We start from the raw sequence: 20,549 nt of genomic DNA on the forward strand, positions 1-20,549 counted from the left end.
TTATTTGACTATATATTTATGGGTCCAATTCTGAGTTTTCTATTCTGTTCCATTGCCTATGTGTCTGTTTTTGTGCCTGTACCAGAATGTCTTGACAATCAAAGCTTTGTAATATTGCTTGGTGTCTGGAATCATGATGTCTCAAGCTTTGGTTTTCTTTTTCAGGATTGCTTTGGTTGGGATCCCTGGGTGGCGCAGCGGTTTGGCGCCTGCCTTTGGCCCAGGGCGTGATCCTGGAGACCCGGGATCGAATCCCACATCGGGCTCCCGGTGCATGGAGCCTGCTTCTCCCTCTGCCTGTGTCTCTGCCTCTCTCTCTTTCTCTCTGTGTGACTATCATAAATAAATAAAAATTAAAAAAAATTAAAAAAAAAAAAAAAAAAAGGATTGCTTTGGTTATTCAGGGTCTTTTGTGGTTCCATACAAATTTTAGGACTGTTGTTATAGATCTGTGAAAAATGCTGGTGGTATTTTTTAATTTATTAATTTAAATCCAATTAGCCAGCATGTAGTACATAGTTTTAATGTAGAGAGAAGCAATCAATAAAGCTAAAAGGCAGCCCATGGAAGATATTTGCATAATATCTGATAAAGGGTTAGTATCCAAAACCTATAAGGAACTTACCAAACACAACACCTAAAAAAACAAATAATCCAGTTAAGAAATGGACAGAAGAGATGAATAGATCCTTTTACAAAGAAGACATTCAGATATTAAAACATGCTTGGGAGTGCCTGGGTGGCTCAGTGGTTGAGTGTCTGCCTTTGGCTCAAGCTGTGATCCCTGTGTCCCGGGATCAAGTCCTGAATCAGGATCCCCACAGGAAGCCTGCTTCTCCCTCTGCCTATGTCTCTGCTTCTCTCTGTTTCTCATGAATAAATAAATAAAATCTTTTAAAAAAACATTTTTAACATCACTCATCATCAGGGAAATACAAGTCAACACTACAGTGAGATGCCACTTCACATCTATCAGAATGAATATATTTAACAACTCAGGAAACAACAGATATTGTCAAAGATGGGGAGAAAGAGAAACTTTCTGGTGGGAAAGAGAAACTGTTGGTGGGAATGCAAACTGGTACTGGCATTCTGGAAAACATATGGAGGTTGCTCCAACAGTAAAAAAGAGAACTATCCTATGACTTAGTAATTGCACTACTGGGCATTTAACTAAATGATACAAAAATATAAATTTGAACGTGTATATTCTCCCCAATGTTTACAGCAGCATTATCAACAATAGGCAAACAATGAAAACAACCCAAATATTCATCGACTGATGAATGGATAAAGATGTGAGATTTATGTACATGTATATACATGTGTGTATACATACATATGTATGCATATATAAATTAATATTACTCAGCTAATACAAAAGTGAAATCTTGCCATATGAAACAACGTGGATAGAAGAAGAATGTGTTATGCTAAGTGAATTAAATTGGTCAGAGAAAGAAAAATACCATTTGATTTCACTAATGTGGAATTTAGAAAATGAAACAGATGACCAAATTGGTAGGGAAAAATAAGAGAGGGAAACAAACCAAAAGAGATTCTAAAAAATAGAGAACAAACTGAGGGTTGATGGAGAGAGGTGAGCGGGATATGGGTTAGATGGATGATAGGTATTAAGGACATATTTTGGGCAGCCCCAGTGGCCCAGCAGTTTGGCAACGCCTTCGGCCCGGGGTGTGATCCTGGGGACCCGGGATCGAGTCCCACGTCAGGCTCCCTGCATGGGGCCTGTTTCTCTCTCTGCCTTGTCTCTGCCTCTTTCTCTCTGTGTGTCTCTCATTAATAAATAAAATCTTTTTTTTTAAATGGACACAGTATAAAATTGGATTGACATTGGTCTCTTTCACTATTTCATATATTCCACATATGAGTGAAACCATATAATGATCGTCTTTCTCAGACTGACATATTTCACAAAGTGAAATAGCTTTCATTTCCATCCATGTCAGTGTAAATGGCAGGTATTTGTCCTTTCTGATGGCTGAATGATATTCTATTGTGTGTGTGTGTGTGTGTGTGTGTGTAGATGATAGATAGATGATAGATAGATAGATAGATAGATAGATAGATAGATAGATAGATAATGTGTGTATATGTATAATATCTTCTTTACCCATTCATTTTTCAAAGGACATATCAGCTCCTTCCACAGTGGCTATCGTGGACATTGCTACTATGAACATTGGGGTGCAGGATTCTTGTCAATTCACTACACCTGTATGTATCTTTGGTGTAAATACCCAGTAGTTCAATACCTGGGTCATAGGGTAGCTCTATTTTTAACTTCTTAAGGAATCTCCACACTGTTTTTCCAGAGTGGCAGTACCAGCTTACATTCCCACCAACAGTACAAGAAGGTTCTCCTTTCTCCACAACTGGTCAACATTTGTTGTTTCCTGTCATATTAATTTTAGCCATTTTCACTGGCATAAAGTGGCAAGGAATGTGAAGCAATTTTTCATATGCTTGTTGGAAATGTGTAGGTCTTTTATGGAAAAATAGTCTGTTCATATCTTCTGCTCATTTCTTGACTGTTTGTTCTTGGGTATTGAGTTTGATAAGTTCTTTATAGATCTTGGAAATCTGTGTAGCTGATATGTCACTTGCAATTATCTATTCTCATTGTGTACGTTGTCTTTTAGTTTTGTTGACTGTTTCTTTTACTGTGCAGAAACATTTTATCTTGACAAAGTCCCAATAGTTCATTTTTGCTTTTGTTTCCCTTACCTTCATAGATGTGTCTCACAAGAAGTTGCTGTGGCCAAGTTCAAAACGGTGTTGCCTGTTCTCCTCTAGGATTTTGATCGATTCTTGTCTCACATTTATATCTTTCAACCATTTTGAGTTTATTCTTGTGTATGGTGTAAGAGATGGTCCAGTTTCATTCTTATGCATGTGGTTGTCCAATTTTCCAAACACCATTTATTGAAGAGATTGTCTTTTTTCCACTGGATATTCTTTACTCCTTTGTCAAAGATGAGTTGACCATAATGTTGAGGATCCATGTCTGGGTTCTCTGTTCTGTTCCATTCATCTACGTGTCTGTTTTTGTGTCGGTACCATACTCTCTTGATGATTACAACTTAATAACATAGTGTCAAGTCTGACATTGTGATGCCCCCAGCCTTAGTTTTCATTTTCAACATTTGTCTGGCTATTCAGGTTTTTTTTTCTGATTCCATACATATCTTAGGATTATTTGTTCCAACTCTGTGAAGAAAGTCCACGGTATTTTGATAGGGATTGCATTGAATGTGTAAATTGCTCTGGGTAGCATAGACATTTTCAAAATATTTATTCTTCCAATCCATGAGAAAGGAATGTTTTTCCATCTGTTTACATCTTCCTTGATTTCTTCATAAGTGTTCTGTAGTATTTGGAGTATAGTTACTTTACCTCTGTGGTTAGGTTTATTCCTAAATATCTAATGGTTTTGGGTGCCTTAATTTCTCTTTCTTCAGTCTCATTGTTAGTGTATAGAAATGCCACTGATTTCTGGGCACTGATTTTGTACCCTGCCACACTGCTGAATTGCTGTATGGGTTCCAGTGATCTTGGAATAGAGTCTTTTGGGTTTTCTATATACAGTATCACATCATCTGCAAACAGGGAGAGTTTGACTTCTTCTTTGCCAATTTGAATGCCTTTTCTTTCTTTTTGTGTCTGCTGTGGCTAGGACTTCTAGTACTATGTTGAATAACAGCAATGAGAGTGGACATCCCTGTCGTGTTCCTGATCTTAGGGGAAAGGCTCCCAATGTTTCCCCATTGAGAATGATATTCACTGTGGGATTTTCATAAATGGCTTTTATGATATTGAGGAATGTTCCCTCTATCCCTACACTCTAAAGACTTTTGATCAGGAATTGATGCTGTATTTTGTCAAATGCTTTCTCTGCTTCTACTCAAAGGATAATATGGTTTTTGTGTTTTATGTTATTGAAGTGATTGCAAAATTGTTTTATGAATGTTAAACCACCCTTGCATCCCAGGGATAAATCCCACTTGGACATGGTGAATAATCCTCTAAATGTACTGCTGGATTCTATTGGCTAGTATCTTGGTGAGAATTTTTGCATTCATGTTCATCAGGGATATTGGTCTATAATTCTCCTTTTTGGTGGGATCTTCGTCTGGTTTTGGGATCAAAGTAATGCTGGCCTCATAACGAGTTTGGAAGTATTCCCACCATTTCTTTCCTTTGAAATAGCTTTAGTAGAGTTAAGTATTAATTATTCTCTAAATGCTTGTTAGAATTCTCCTGAGAAGCCATCTGGCCCTGGAGTTTTGTGTCTTGGGAGGTTTTTTCCTCACTAGTTACTGACCTATTCAGGTTTTCTATTTCTTCCGGTTCCAGTTTTGGTAATTTGTAGGTTTCCAGAAATGCATCCATTTCTTCCAGATTGCCTAATTTGTTGGCATATTGTTGCTCATAATGTGTTTTCTAAAATCACTTCTATTTCCTTGGTATTGGTTGTGATCTCTCCTCTTTTGTTGTTGGTTTTATTAATTTGGGTTCTTTCTGTTTTCTTTTTAATAATGCTGACTAGGGGTTTATCTATATTATTAATTCTTTCATAGCCAGCTTCAGATTTCATTTACCTTGTCTAGGAAAGATGGTAGAAAAGTAGGAGTCCTTGATTCATCAGGTCCTCCAACTAGATAACTTACAAATCATTCTGAACACCTATGAATCCAACATGAGATGTAAAGTGAGAATAGCTGGAATCCTACAAAGAGAAAAGTGATCACTTTTGACAAGACAGGATGGCAGAGAAGAGGAAAGGTGGGGGAGAGGAGCTGTGGAAAGCCTTGGCAGGAAAGCACCACAGTGGACAATCGGGAACTTTAGAAATCTGTGCCTGAAAGAGTCTTCTCTGACTGTAAAGTGCTCATGGGGAAATAGAGCAGAATCTTAGGAGGGGCAGTGAAATCTCAGTATTTCCAGAGACACAACAAGAATAGGGTCGCCTGGGAGAAAGCTCATCACAAACTGCAGTAGGATCTCAGTAAAGGGTTGGAATGCCATAACCCTCCCGGAGCATCTGGGAGAACCCGGCTGGGTGCATGGACTATCACCTGAGCTCTCTTACCCTAGAGCTCTGCAATGGATGGAGGCAGGCTGTCTTCCATTCCCTTTGTGAGAGGTGAAGAGAGCATGGGTACAGTGGCACAGGGCCCTCAATCTGAGGGCACCAAAGTGGAAAAAGCCAGCTATCCTCCATTCCCTCCAGGACAGGTGAAACCAGGGAGGGCACAATATGGCAAGAACTCTCCTGCCACTGGGCCCTCTTCAATTTGTGCAGATCAGTGCCCTCACATCTGCCCCCAGGATGATCTAGGCCAGTGTGCACTGAGAGACTGTGGTTCAGTACATGTGAGGAACTCTTGGCTCAGGGGCTGGAGATCTGGCTGCCATTTTTTTCCGTTTTGCCTTTCACCATGGAGAGGCAAGGCCTCTAAGGAACAAAGGCCTCACAGGATAAATAGCTCACACTGAGCCAGGCTAACTGGCAAGGGACAGGGCATCCCCGCCCAGGCACAGATACCTGAGAATCAGTGCAGCAGGCCCCTCCCCAAGAAGACCAGCTGGAAGAACAAAGGAAGAGCAAGGTTACTGATGAAGCAGCACTGGAAGGCTCCAGGACTGAGGAAAATAGTATATAGAACTCAAAGTTCTTTCCTTATGATTCGTTTATCTTTCAGGTTAAAAATTTCCAATATTTTTTCTCTTTTCCTGCCTTAATTTCAATATTTTACCAACTCTTTGTTTTTAAGCTTTTTCCTTTTTGACTTTCATATTTCTACAATTATATATCTTAAATATATTCTTCACTTTTGCATTCCTTTAAATGTATTCAAGTTAATTTTGGGAGATTTATGAACTATGGGTTTTTGGTTTCTGTTTTGTTTTTTCCTGTCTTGTTTTGTTTTATAATGGTGGAAGTTAGTACCTTCTAACACATGGATCAAAATACACCCAGAACCAAATGGAACATCATGTTGGTTCATTCTGTGAGATTATATTCTCTGTTCCTTCCCATTCTACCCCCCTCTTATCTTGTTTCTGTTTTGGTGGCTGATGTTGGGTCTCTATATAAGTTTTGCTGGTTATATAAATTTGGAATTTAGCATCTTCTAACAAACACAACAAAATACACCCAGAACCAAAAGGTTCACCATCTAGGTCCACTCTGTGAGACCATATAGTCTCTCTGCCACCCCTACTCCCCACCCTTTTTAAAATTCTATTTTTTAAAATTTGTTTTTCACTTTCCTGGTACTTTTATTTTGTTCTGTTCTTCTTTTTCTTTTATTTTCTGGTCTCTGACCTCTTTGACATTGTCTACATTGTAATTTACTTAGGTCTTGGCTGATATTTTTCACTCTGCTCACTCATGTAACCATTCTGCACTGGACAAAATGACTAAAAGGGAAAATTCAACACAAAAGAAGGAATCAGAAGGAATATTCTCTGCCACAGACCTACTTGATATGGATTTAAGTAGCATGTCAGAGATAACATTCACAACTACAATTATAAAATTACTGGTGCCTCTGGAAAAAAGCATAAGGGACTTGAGATTCTCTTACTGCAGAATTGAGATCCAATCAGGCTGAAATTAAAAATACTTTAATTTAGATTCAGTCTAAACTGGATGCTGTAACTGCTAGGGCTAATGAGGTGGAAGAGAGAGTGAGTGACATTGAAGACAAGTTGATGGAAAGGAAGGGGTGAGGAGAAAGAGAAAAACAAGAACCTACAAGGAAAGACTTCAGGAAATAAATGATAGCTTGAGAAGGAATAATCTTATTGGGATTCCAGTAGAAGTAGAGAGAGAGAGATGATCTCAAAGTATATTTGAACAAATCATAACTGAGAACTTCCCTAATCTGGGGAAGGAAACAGGCATTCAGATCCAAGAGATAAAAAGGACCCCCCCAAAAAAATCAACAAAAACCAATCAACACCCTGACATATAAGAGTGAAGCTTGCATATTTCAAAAATAAAGAGAAAATTCTAAAAGCAGCTAGAGACAAGTGATTCTTACCATATATGGGGATAAACATCAGGTTAACATCAGATGTCTCCACAGAGACCTGGCAGGCCAGAAAGCACTGGCATGAAATATTTAGGGTACTATACAAGAAAAACATGCAGCCAAGAATACTTTATCCAGAAAGTCTGTCTTTCAGAATAGAAGGAGAGATAAAGAGTTTCCAGGAAAGACAGAAACTGAAAGAATATGTGACCACCAAAGTGGCTTTGCAAGAAATATTAAGGGGGACATTGTAAGACATGGAGGGAGCCCCCCCCAAAAAAAACTGCAGAAATAAGGACTGTATAGGTAATACTATGACACTAAATTCATATCTTTCAAAAGTTACTGTGAACATGAATGGACTAAATGATCCCATCAAAAGACATAAGTTATCAGACTGGTTAAAAAAGCAAGACTCATTTATATGCTGTCTACAAGAGACTCATTTCAGACCTAAGGACACCTCCAAGGGTTGAAGGGGTGAAGAACCATTTACCATTCAAATGGTCCTCAAAAGAAAGCTAGGGTAGCAATCCTAGTTTCAGATAAAGAAGGCCACTATATCATACTTAAAGGGTGTATCCAACAAGAAGATCTAACAATTATGAATATTTATGCCCCTAATGTGGGAGCTTCCAAGTATATCAACCAATTAATAACCAAAGTAAACAGATACACAGATAATAATACGTTAATAGTAGGAGACTTCAACACAGCACTCTCAGCAAAAGACAGATATTCTAAACAGAACATCAGCAAAGACACAAGGACCTTGCATGATACATTGGATGCAATGGATTTAACAGATATATGCAGAACATTCCATCCTAACGCAACAGAATACACATTCTTTTCAAGTGCACATGGAACTTTCTCCAGAATAGACCACATGCTGGGTCACAAATCAGGACTCAACTGATACCAAAAGATTGAGATTATCCCCTGCATATATTCAGACCACAATGCTTTGAAACTAGAATTCAATCAAAAGAAGAAATTTGAAAGGAACTCAAACACTTGGAGGTTAAAGGGCATCCTACTAAAAGATGAATGGGTCAACCAGGAAATTAGAAAAGAATTCAAAAGAATCATGGAAACTAATGAAAATACAACTGTTCAAAATTTTGGGATTTGCAGTCCTAAGAAGGAAATATGTTGCAATACAAGCATCCCTCAAAAAATTGGAAAAAAACTCAAATACACAAGCTTACCACTCACCTAAAGGAATTGGAGAAATAACTGCAAATAAAGCCTAAACCAAGGAGAAGAAGAGATATAAAAGACTAGAGCAGAACTCAATGAAATAGAGAGCAGAACTATAGACCTGGTCTCCAAGGTTTCAGATGAGAAATCCACTGTCATTTGAATTGGTATTCCCCCATAAGTAATGCATCATTTCTATCTGTCAGAATTCAGGATTTTTTGCTTTGTCTTTGTTTTTCAGTTTAATTATTATGTGCCTGGGTGCAGCAGCTTTCTTTTCATGTATCTTGCTTGGAATTCACTCAGCTTCCTGAATCTGCAGATTTAGGTTAGATTTTTCCCCAAATTTGAGAAGCTTTGGCCATTATTTCTGTGAGTATTCTTTAAGTCCTGTTCTCTCTTTCCTCTTATTGTAGGATTTCCATGATACAAATATTGAATTTTTGTTATTGCCCCACAGGATTTTGAGGCTCTATTTATTTTTCAGTCTGTTTTATCAGTGTTGTTCCAATTGGGTACATTCTAACAATCTGTACTCAGCTTAATTGATTTGCTTCTCTTTTATAACCACTCAAATCTTAAGGAATCTTGTAGGTTTGTTGTAACTTTTAGTAGTGTAATTCTATTTTTAATTTTTTTTGTTTTTATTTAAATTTGATTTGCCAACATATAGTATAACACCCAGTGCTCATACCATCAAGTGCCCTTCACCCAGTTACTCCAACCCACTGCCCATCTCCCCTTCCACAACCCTTTTTTTTTCTTTCCCAGAGTTAGAGGAGTATCTCATGATTTGTCTCCCTCTAATTTTTCCCACTCAGTTCCCCTCCTTTCCCTTATAATCCCTTTAACTATTTCTTATATTCCACATATGGGTAAAACCATATGATGATTGAAACCATAATTCTAATTCGGTTTTTTATAACATTAATTGCTTTCTTGAGATTTTCTATTTTTTCATTGTTTCAAGGTAATGTGTAATTGCATGTTGAAACAGTTTCATAATGGATGCTCTGAAATACTTGTCATAAAAAAAACAAAATAAAATGCTTGTCAGATAATTCCATTATCTCATTCACCTCAGCATTTGTGTCAGTTGATTTTCTTTTATCATTCAAGTTGTGACTTTCCTGGTTCTTGGTATGCTGGGTGATTTATTGTTTCCTGAACATTTTAGCCATTATGTTAGGAGATTCTGGGTTTTGTTTAAATCTTTTTTTTTTTATTTTATCAGGCGGGCACGTGGGTTCTCGTCTACATTTATGTGTTGTGGTTCCAATGGTACTTTCTGGTGGTATTTTAATTTTCAAATCATTTTAGTATTATTTTAATTTGCTTGGTTTATTTGGTACCACATGGGCTACTGTCTCTATGTGGGAAAAAAGATTTTCCACCCTTCAGGGATGAATAGCACACTTAATAATCTGTGCACATTTAGTGTCTTGATCATTTTTGTTGGTGCTAACCAAGCCATATGATTCTTTAATTGGGGGAAAGAATTCTCTGGCCTACAGGGAAAAAGAAGCTTTCCAGGTCAGAATACTTTTTGTAGAATCTCCTTCAGCATTACTACCTGGTATCTCAACCAAGGGAGGAAAGGTTCAGGCACAACAGAGAAGGAGAGCACTTCTCTGGTTGCTAATTGTCACTGAGGCTTCCAATTGAGCTCCTTTGCCAATCTTTCTAGGATCACTTCATGCTGTTTGGGGACTCCCATCCCATCAGTAGAAGGAATGAGCCTACTCAAGCTGTTTTTTCTTGTTATATTGGGGGTCATGAGTTGCCTGGCCTGAGTTAACTTCTGTTGTTAATTGGGAGGCAAAATACCCTGTAGTTCTTCCAAGTCATGGAGTTACTAACCAGTTGCTTCCTTTCCAACTTTCAGAGATCTCCACTGGTGGCATCCTAATTTTTCCATGGTTTATATCTCTACTTTTTGGGGAAGAAAAAAAAGGAGAAAAAGAGTTTACATAATATTGTTCAATTCAAAAATTCCTAGCTTCAGTTTTATTATCCCTACCTACCATAAAGTAACTTATCTTTCTAAAAGTCTACTCATGTCTCTTTTATAATTAAAGTCCATTAATAGTTTGCCATCTATTGCAATGTCTGGGTGGCTCAATGGTTGGGCATCTGCCTTCGGCTCAGGGCATAATCCCAGGTCCAGGGATTGAGTTCTGCATCGGGCTCCCTGAAAGGAGCCTGCTTCTGCCTGTGCCTGTGTCTTGGCCTCTCTCTGTGTCTCTCATGAATAAAGAAATAGAATATTTAAAAAAATAGTTTCCCATCTATTGACATCACAATCTCCTAAGGTACTTGTTAAAATTCAGATGTATAGGTCTTATGTAGACCAACTGAGTAAGATTCTTTGAGAAAACACAATTTTAATGTTTTTTTAATATTAATATTACACAAATCGCAACAACTGTAGTAGGACGTCAGAAAAGCGAAATAAGACTTAAAATACTAGTTACTCATTGCTTCTAAATCCCAAAATGCACTAATAATAAATAGTAATGTGAATTTCTTAATTTTGATTGAGATATTTATATCAATCATGACTCAATTATATGATCAAATTAACTGGGATAATTAGATGTAAAAACATTATGATACTTTATTAATTATCTTTTTATTGATATATAATTAATATATAGTGTTATATCAGTTTCACTATATAGTGTACACTATAATGATCCAACAATTCTACACATTAATCAATGGTCATTATGATAAGTGTACCTCTTAATCTCCTTTATCTATTTCACCTATATCATTTATTACCTTAGAGTGCTTTTTAAAATTGCAAAAACCTGGTCAAAGTTTAGATGGTGTACTGATTACATTTTATTTAAGGTTACATTGGTAATATATATAAATATGATCTCAAAATATGTCCTTTGAGATAATGCTGTCTTATTGAGATTCAATTTTGCCAACTTTACAAATATCATGACAATTTTCTCAATGTCATTCTTATCAACAGCACAGGGTAAAACCCTGCTTGCTGCTTTAAATAAAATATTACTTACTGCTCTTTTTCTAGAACACCCTGTAATCCAAGGCACAGTAAGGTTTCCTGAAATCTGTGGAAACAACAAATGGAATTTCAGTAAGGTATGAATTGATACTACTTGGAATGCTGATCAACAACAAAGAATTCATATAAGAAAGATGTCAAGATAGGTCTGCATTCAGAGCATATCTCCCACATAGACAATGTCATCTCCTTATTGAACACAACAGATTTAAAGGGCCTTCTTTTGTAGGAAAATTTTAGAAGTTGTACAGTTCCCCTGGGAAATTCAAGAAAATTTCTAGGGTGTTGTTGGGGCCTGGAGGTATTCTGTAGACAAGATAATTTTTATAGGGTGGCTCAGTTGGTTAAGCACCTGCCATTGGCTCAGGACATGATCCTGGGGTCTTGAACTCCCTGCTCTGCAGGTAGTCTGCTCTTTCTCTGCCCCTTGCCCCTGTTTGTATCTAACTCTCAAATAAATAAAATCTTATAAAAATTTTATTTTTATAGTAAAAATTAAGTAGTCTGTAGAATACATGTTACAATAATTAAGTTATTAACTATAGTCATCATGCTATGTATTAGTTCTCTAGACTTATCCTACATAACTGCAAGTTCCTTTTTAAGCAGAAACTACTAAAATGAATAACCAGCAACACCTTATTACATCAGCATTGACACACAAGAAGATAGGTGCTACTCCAGTTGGATTCTGGGAGACCAAGGTGGTCCTGTGAGCTACAGCACAGGGTAGCCTAGATGTAACCATACTTTTTGCTGGCATACATAAATTTTGGGGAACACTCCAAATTCTCCACTTGCCATCTCCTTCCCTTCCAAATAAATACCTCCTGAGAGACTGACAAGTCAAATCAGCTTACTAAATGGTAATGCTGAGAATATGGTATTCACTTGAACACTTATTTTTGTTGATAAAATTATATTTAGTGATGACCTATGAATGAGTATTATGCTTACTGATGAGGAATGATAATCAAACAGACAATGCAAATAGTAATGTCCTTTATTCAAAATTCAGGTAAAATATTACTGTCCCTGTTACTAGATCTGAAATTTTGAGTTCAAAATACACCAACATACTAGGGTTAGGCTAAAAAATTTAATTATATAAACTCCAAATAATACTTTTAAGTAAAAAATATTAAAACTAATTTTACTTGAGTTAAAATCGCATTACAGTAACATAGCAATAAACTGTAATGTTTGAGGATCATGAAGTTTTGAGTAACTGATTATTAAGATGGTAAACTAAAAAGTAAATAAATAAATACATAAATATATAAATACAAAATGGTAAACTGAGTGAATATGAAATTTCTATGGAAAAAATTCTTCAAAATGTATACTTTCTTGTCCTCCCATCAATACTTTGCATATAATATGCTTGCAAAGTAAATTGGTTGCTAGTCTTTTTTTTAAAGATTTTTATTTATTTACTCATGAGAGACACACAGAGAGAGGCAGAGACATAGGCAGAAGGAGAAGCAGGCTCCTTTGGAGGAGCCTAATGCAGGACTCCAAGACCACGACCTGACGCAAAGGCAAACGCTCAACCACTGAGCCACCCAAGTGCCCCAATTAGTTGCTGGTGCTATGAAGGAGGTGATGCTACTATAATAATCACATGATATAGTCTTGAAAAAATAGAGATATCCACCTATTTTGTATTATCTGTGCATATGCTCCCACCTATTAATGAGGATAATTTGAAACTAGCTATATAAAGTTGCTAAAGAAAACATGTTAAATCAAAGGAATTGCAAAAAAGAAAAACCAAAACCCATAAACCAGTAAGCAATAAAAAGTTGCATGTGAAATTTAAAAAAATGATACATATAATATACATGGCAATCGGATGTCTTTAAAAATGGGCATTATACATTTTAAGAACATAAATGTGGTTTTGAGGAGTGCTTGTGTAGTTCAGTCTGTTAAGCACTCGACTCTTGATTTTGACTCAGGTCATGAACTCAGGGTCATGGAACTGAACCCCACATTCGGCTCCACACTCAGGGCTGAATGCTTGAGATTCTCTTCCTCTGCCCCTCCCCTCTACTTGAGCTCCCTCTCTCTCTCTGTTTCAAAATAAATAAATTAATTAATTAATTAATTAAATTTGGTTTTCTGCTTAAGTCAATTGTATGTAACCAAGAAAATAGAAAACTCTTATAAGCACTTTCACATACAAATCTTATCAATTCCATGAGCATTAGGAAGAGATGAAGTTTCATACCTTTTTAAAAAATTCTGTGACACCAGTTACAAAACACTCAAATGCTATATTCAACTATCTTCCCCTGTTTACTTCAAATCATTTTTCAGTTCTTTATGTTTCTGGCAAAATTCAGGAAAGCCAAGGATAGCAGGTAAAATTGTATGCTTTTTTGAATAATAATGCTGTAAAAATATATTCTTCAAATTCGGGTAGTTTTGTTTGGTCAATAGTGATTATAAGATTTCTCCCTCATCAGAAGCTATAAAAATAGTATTTCAAATGAAAAGCATACCACATTTATCATTTAAATGACATTTAAATTCCAAATGCATTTTCTAACACCCTGATTTGGAAAACTGCAAAATTAACTGACAAAGAGAAAAAACTGATTCAACAAATATATTCAAACTTACACATCCAAATGAGTACTGTGTGTATCAAAGTAGAAAACTTAGAAATTATAAAGTCATTACAATGATGTTGCCATTGTTTGAAACATCTTGGGAACTTTTCTTTCAGAGTTGGTAATCCATAACACCCAGAGACTGTCTCATTATTTTGTATTCCCATTGTTTTAACCGAAAATATAAAAGCCCAAATTGGATATCAATATTGTTCACTAAATGTGGCTTAAAATAAATTCTATTTTACAAAATCAAATTCTCCCTCAAATGATGAAGATTTGCCACCAGTGAGAGCATATAAAAAAACCTCATAGGCCTTAAAAGCAATTGAAAAAGAACTTCAATAACTTTTTGACATATTAAACATTATTGAAATAAGTATAGATAGATAACTTTCCAAAGTAACTAATTGAATTCTGTTCAGGTATTTATCAGGCATCTCTTCTACAATGGGCAAGTTTTAGGTGCTATTGGAAATAAAAAAAAAAAAGATGTGTAAAACATAATTTCCTGGAGGGTAAAAATTATGATACGAGAGGGAAAGGTAAGAAAGGAATATGAATGACATTAACATAAAGAATACTATGATAAGTGTCATAAGAAAGGTACAATTGAAATGCAACAGGAGTTCAAGATATGGCAAAATTACTTTAAACTTGCGGAGGACAAACATTATATGGTCTCATTCATTTGGGGAACATAAAAAATAGTGAAAGGGAATAAAGGGGAAAGGAGGAAAAATAAGTGGGAAATATCAGAAAGGGAGACAGAACATGGAAGACTCCTAACTCTGGGAAATGAACTAGGGGTGGTGGAAGGGGAGGTGGGCGGGGGGTGGGGGTGACTGGGTGGCAGGCACTGAGGTGGGCACTTGATGGGATGAGCACTGGGTGTTATTCTATATGTTGGCAAATTGAACACCAATAAAAATAAATTTATTATTTAAAAAAATAATAAAAATAAACAAAGTGCTAGAGATTAGGTAAACTCAGTTATTGGTAGTAATGAAGGTCTCAATTCAAAACCCTCTTTTGGGTAAAGTGATTCAGAGTGAAAAAAAAAACTTGAGGATTTGTATCTCAGCTGGACCTTTAAAAATGAGTAGAATTTTAATAGAAATAAAAAAGAGCATTTAAGGGGGAAATAATGGCATGAGCATAGTTGAATAAAAGAATAGGATGTGTTTGGGAATAGTCAGTTCAACCAGACCTCAAAGTAGAATTGAGGTGACTTTGGGGAAGCCATGAATAACAAAGTACATACACATCGAATTCAGTGGAAAATAGGGAACCACTGAATGTTTTTAAGCAAATGAGTTGTTTGTTCAGAATATATTTTTATACATTAAGATGACTGATTTAACTCAATGTGTATAGTAAACTGAATAAATATGGAAACTTAAAATAGTTTAGGCAAGAGGCAATCTAGGCTTGGAATAAAGTTAGGGGAGGTAGTAATTGAGAAGAGGCATGTAAAATACGTTTCAGAAAACAGGTCATCTGCATGAGATTGAAGAGAACTAGACAGGCAGTAAATTACTGGAATGGTTTTTTTATGGTCCTCATAAGACCGCCTCTCCAAATGGCTGGCCTGCTCAAACAAAAAGAGAGTTGGAGAGTCACAATTTTGGATGTGAATGCAAGGAAGTGCCTAATGTTGTAAATCTGCTTCTCATGGCTAAAAGTAGATATACCAAAGGAAGCAATACACTTATTGGCATATAAACTGGAGCCACATCATATGGATAGTTAAGGTTTGTGAACCCAACTATAACATACTTATATTTTTTTTGTGGAAATTTATGTTTAACATAGGTACTATATATCAGAATATAAATTATATGTGTGTGTGTGTATACATATATATATATATATATATATATATTTCTGTACATGAGTATGCATTCACAGGAAGGCATGTTTATAGTTACTTTTATAAATGATTTAAGGGATTTTTAAAAATAATTTTACTACATTTCATTTTACACAATTTAGACCCTACATATGACTCTGCTGTAATATTTCTGCTGGACTATGAGATTCTTAAGGGCAAAGTATCATATCAATTTAGTCTAATTATAGTTACACATGAATATATACAAAAAAGCATTTATGTGATTTCAAAACACTTTCTTATAAAAACAATTCTAAGGGCACCTGAGTGGCTCAGTTAAGTGTTTGACTCTTGATTCTGGCTCAGGTCATGATCTCATGGTTGTGAGATCAAACCCCAAGTCAGGCTCCATGGAGCCTGCTTCAGTTTCTTGGTCTCCCTCTCCCTCTACCCCATCTCCCTCACTCTTTCCCTCTCTCTCTAACAAAGCAAAACAAAACAAAACCACAAAAAACCCACAACACAATTCTATACATATTCTGGATATTCTATTTAAAAAATTAATTAACTAAAATAATCAGACAATAACCATGTCTATCAGAAAAGTTTGTCAGTAACAGATTTGTAAACCAATATTTTAGCTTTCCATCAGTTATTCTAATGTCAGCTGAACAATAAAACCTATCAATCATTCTGCTTTAATCATCAAAGCTTCCTAGATATTTTAAAATTATAAGATTTATCACACAGAAGATACTGCTAGGTATGTGGTAAGCAATCAATAAATATATGCTGATTGACTGAATTAATCATGCACCATCACTACACACTAGTTTTACTTGCTGAAATTCAACAAAAGGCCAAAAGTGGAAATGTACTAGAGACCATTATATGCAGGTAGGCCATTGGGAGGAGGGAATAACTAGCTTCTGGTAGAGAACAATCTGTTCTGGAGCAAAGAAGAAAAGATGTACTGGCTTATTTAAAAATACTTCCCTCTGATCTCTCTACCAAATCTGGAAAAGCTTTCAGAAATAAGCTTTACAAATTGAAATTTCAATACTTCAACTTTTGTCCAAACAACTAACACCTTATTTAAGCATATGATTTTTTCTTCTATTAAGTGATGAAAATAAACTTGTGTTTAGAAAATCTTATCATCCTGAAAAGTTCTTGCAAGCAAAAACCAAGATGCTATTTGGGATTATTCTTTTTCCTATATAATTTTAGTAGTTAAATTTCATAAAGCACAAGAGACTAAAATCAGGGAAACTCAAATTCCAAGATGTTCAATGGAATTATAAAAAGTAGTCAGACATAACATTAACTAACCTGATTTCACCATTCTGATTCTAGTAGAGATACTATTTGTGAAAAATAATGGAAGGATATTAGAAAAATAATATAACTTAGCATGTGGAATGATTATTTCTGATCCAATGGCCTTGGGGAGTATACAATTACAAATCTGGATACCCTGAAATTATACTCTAACATATTTTAAAATATTACATTAATTTTACTCATATAAGAGAAATTTTATAAATTATAAAAATATAAATTCTTTACTATCATCAGAAAATAAATTGTCAAATGGTATCTTTCAGTTATAAATATACAACTGAAATGAAATGTTTTATTACAGGTATATTCAGAGATTAGTTCCTTAAACAAAAGAAAAAGATTTATAGTTCTTATCAAGTTAAAATTCCTGCTAGGTTAGGCCAGGTTTCTTAATATTAATTATGATTCCAAGTCTTTGCTTTACACATGGTTCCTTGTTTAACCAAAAGATAGGCATTTAAAAGAAATAAAACATCCTGGATATTTTTTGCAATAACTCTATATGGACTACATTTACCCTGCAATTTAAAAAACAGAGAGATGCCAGCAAGATAAATAAGCAGCTCCATAGTCTCATCCCCCATGGAAATATTAAAAATTAGAGAATGACAAGAGTTACATTATGGTAGCTTTATAAATGATTCAAATATCTACAGCAATCAGGCAAAAGCCCAACCAAAAAATTACACATTGTAAATGGTAGGAAGTTTTATGGAATTTTGACTTGATCTTGTCATACTCACTTTCTGGTGGAGCATGACACAGTTCAGGAGAAGTACTGGACTGGTTTCCAATTATCTTATGTGAACCAAAGAATAGAACAGACTGAATTTATAGCGTTCTTACCTGGATTTGGGCTGCCTGAGTGATTAATCTCTTTAGCACCTAACTTGGAGCTCAGATAGCTAAAAGTGGCATGAATCACATCTCAGGCTAGGGAAAATAAGAGGAAGTAGCAAGCAAGGCTCAAGAAAACTCCAAGGCCACCACAGACCCACATACAGCTCGATAAAAAGATTACTGATTGAGGAGATAATAGACCAACCTAGAGTTCTAGGAGAAGCATAAGTGATGCTCTTTGGGAAATGAAGACCTTTCATAGGATAATCAATAAAAAGCATATACACAGGACCAAGGGAGACACATGCCCAGAAAAGGCCTGCAAAGGCGTTAAGCCTTTATACCAGGCAAATTAGTGAAGGTCTTAAAGTGCACTGACCCAGACTGCAAGGACTGGAAGACAATTGTTTTTCAAATGCCCAATTTAAAAAAATCACAATATGTATAAAGAAACAGGAAAACTTTGCCCATTCAAAGGAAAAATTCTGTAGAATATATCCCTGAAGACATCAGACTTCCCAGACAAATATGTTAAAACAATGATCTTAAATATGCTCAAAGAGCTAAAGGAAACCATGGACAAAGAACTAAGGGAAAAAAGGAAGAAGGTATATTAACAAAATGAGAATGTCATCCAAGAAATATAAATTACAAAAAGAACAAAACAGGAATTTTGGAACTCACAAGTGCAATAATTGAAGTGAAAAATTAACTAAAAGAGTTTAACAGAAAATGGAAGAGATAGAAGAAAGAACCAGTGGACTTGAAGAAATATAATTTGATATTATTGTGTTTGAAGACCAAAAAGTAAAAAGGATGAGAAAAAGTAAAAAGGGTTTAAGAAACTTATGGAACATTAACAAGCAAACCAATATGTGTATTATAGAAGTCTCAAAAGTAAAAGGAAAAGAAAAAGGGGCAGAGAAATGATTTGAATAAATAAAAACTGAAAACTTCTCAAATCTGAGGAGAGTCATTGACATAAAAATCCACAATCCACTAAGCTCAATTCTAACTAGGATAAATTGGAAGGGATTCACAAGGAGATACATTATAATCAAACTGTCAAAAGACACATACAAGGAGAGAATCTTGAAAGCAGCAAAAGAGACTCACTACACACAGGGGCTCACAGCAACCACTACTCAGATTTCAGCAGACCAAATTCTTAACTGCAATGCCCAGGCAGTAGTTCCACTCAGTGGTATGGCTTCTTCTACAGAGTCAACATGGATGTACAGTCTGACCAAGGAACTCAGCAAGGTGCAGGTCTGCCCAGTTCGGGTGCTCAAATAAAGAGCTTTCAAGCTCTGCAGTACAGTTTTCTCCTAGGTTGCAAAGTCATAATCCAACCAACTGCTGAGTGTAGCTCTTAACCATTCCTAATCAGAAAGGCTAGCCAGAATACCTGGAAGCTGCATAATTCAGCATCACTACCACAGAGTGTGGCAGGCAAAGCTGATTATCCACAGAACATAGCCAGTGGCACTGTTCAACTAGGGAACAAGGACAGTGGGCCAACTTGAATGAAGATCATAAATAAAGAGCTTTTCCCAGATTGGAGTCAGTTTACCCACTCTTCCCAAGTTAAGGGAGTTAATCTGCAATTCCCTTCATTGAGGAGCATAGCTCCAGACTCTCTGGACCTTGACTTGGAATACATGGGAGGTTGCTTGGGGCTGGCCATTCTGTTTGTTCAGATGGGGAGCTACAACCTACCATATTCACTGCTAAGTGTAGTTCCCAGTACCACCTGACAAGAAAACCTGGCTGAAACATGTGCAGAGCCCAGCAATGCTTAAGTGGAGAATCTGGCAGGAATAGCTAATTATCCACAGAGCAAAGGCAGTGGCCCCCTTCAGCCAGGTAAATTGGTGAGGTGGTTTGACTTCAGTCAAGATTAAAAGCAAAGAGCCTTTCCAGCCTTTTCTCTGTCTGCTCCACTCAGGTAGAGAAATTAATTTTAGCACTTCCCAATGTTGAATACAACTTTCCATTTAAGCATCCAAGGAACCTAACATGGAAAGTTGCACACCTCATCCAACAGCTCTGCTTACAGTGGGACTTAAACAGAAAGCAAAGCCAATAGCTTTCCCCATCTGCAAAGTAAAACTGGTGGCCTATCTGGCTAGGGAATTCAGAACGTAGGCTTGCCTGATTTAAATCCCTAAACAAGGAGTTATGAAGAACCTGGGGCCTGTTCTATTACACTGAACAATTTCAAAGCATCAACTATTACTGAGTATAGTACCCAGACTTAATTATTTAAGAAGCCTGTCCATGGAACCCAGGCAACTGTGGAACATAACCTACAAGGTAACTTGCCTTGCTTGAGAGAAGCAAACCACAAGAAGTCCTATTCAACTGATTTCAGCCAGAGGAAACCCAATTAAACTCAGAGCTCAGGCAGTGTTTTTGCCCCAAAATAGATACTGATAGCAAGTTCCACCTTCCCAAGGACATTACCAGGAGACATATTCAGAAACCCAAAATGAGCTGACTGGTAAAGAACTGTCTCTGCCAAAGAGAACATGTAAATTCTGGAAGGGGAGACTGCTTATTCAAATGCAAAGGCACCAAAGTAAACAATCAAGGATCATGAAAAA

At 36.2% G+C, this 20,549-nt stretch overlaps 1 protein-coding gene across 7 annotated transcripts in view; it reads right to left on the bottom strand.

The window, feature by feature from the left end:
* The window catches only part of HDX (highly divergent homeobox), a 280,805-nt gene that overhangs the window by 172,335 nt on the left and 87,921 nt on the right, over positions 1-20,549 (bottom strand). For all 7 annotated transcript variants that reach the window (XR_005386374.1, XR_005386375.1, XR_005386377.1 and 4 more), the window contains exon 4: positions 11,300-11,353. Coding sequence is in view for 2 of the 7 variants with exons in the window: in XM_038587792.1 (XP_038443720.1) it covers positions 11,300-11,353 (54 nt within the window). In the remaining 5 variants the exon portion in view is untranslated. The remainder of the gene's footprint in view (positions 1-11,299; positions 11,354-20,549) is intronic.

Source organism: Canis lupus, chromosome X (assembly GCF_011100685.1).
Source record: "Canis lupus familiaris isolate Mischka breed German Shepherd chromosome X, alternate assembly UU_Cfam_GSD_1.0, whole genome shotgun sequence".
NCBI lineage: Eukaryota > Metazoa > Chordata > Mammalia > Carnivora > Canidae > Canis > Canis lupus.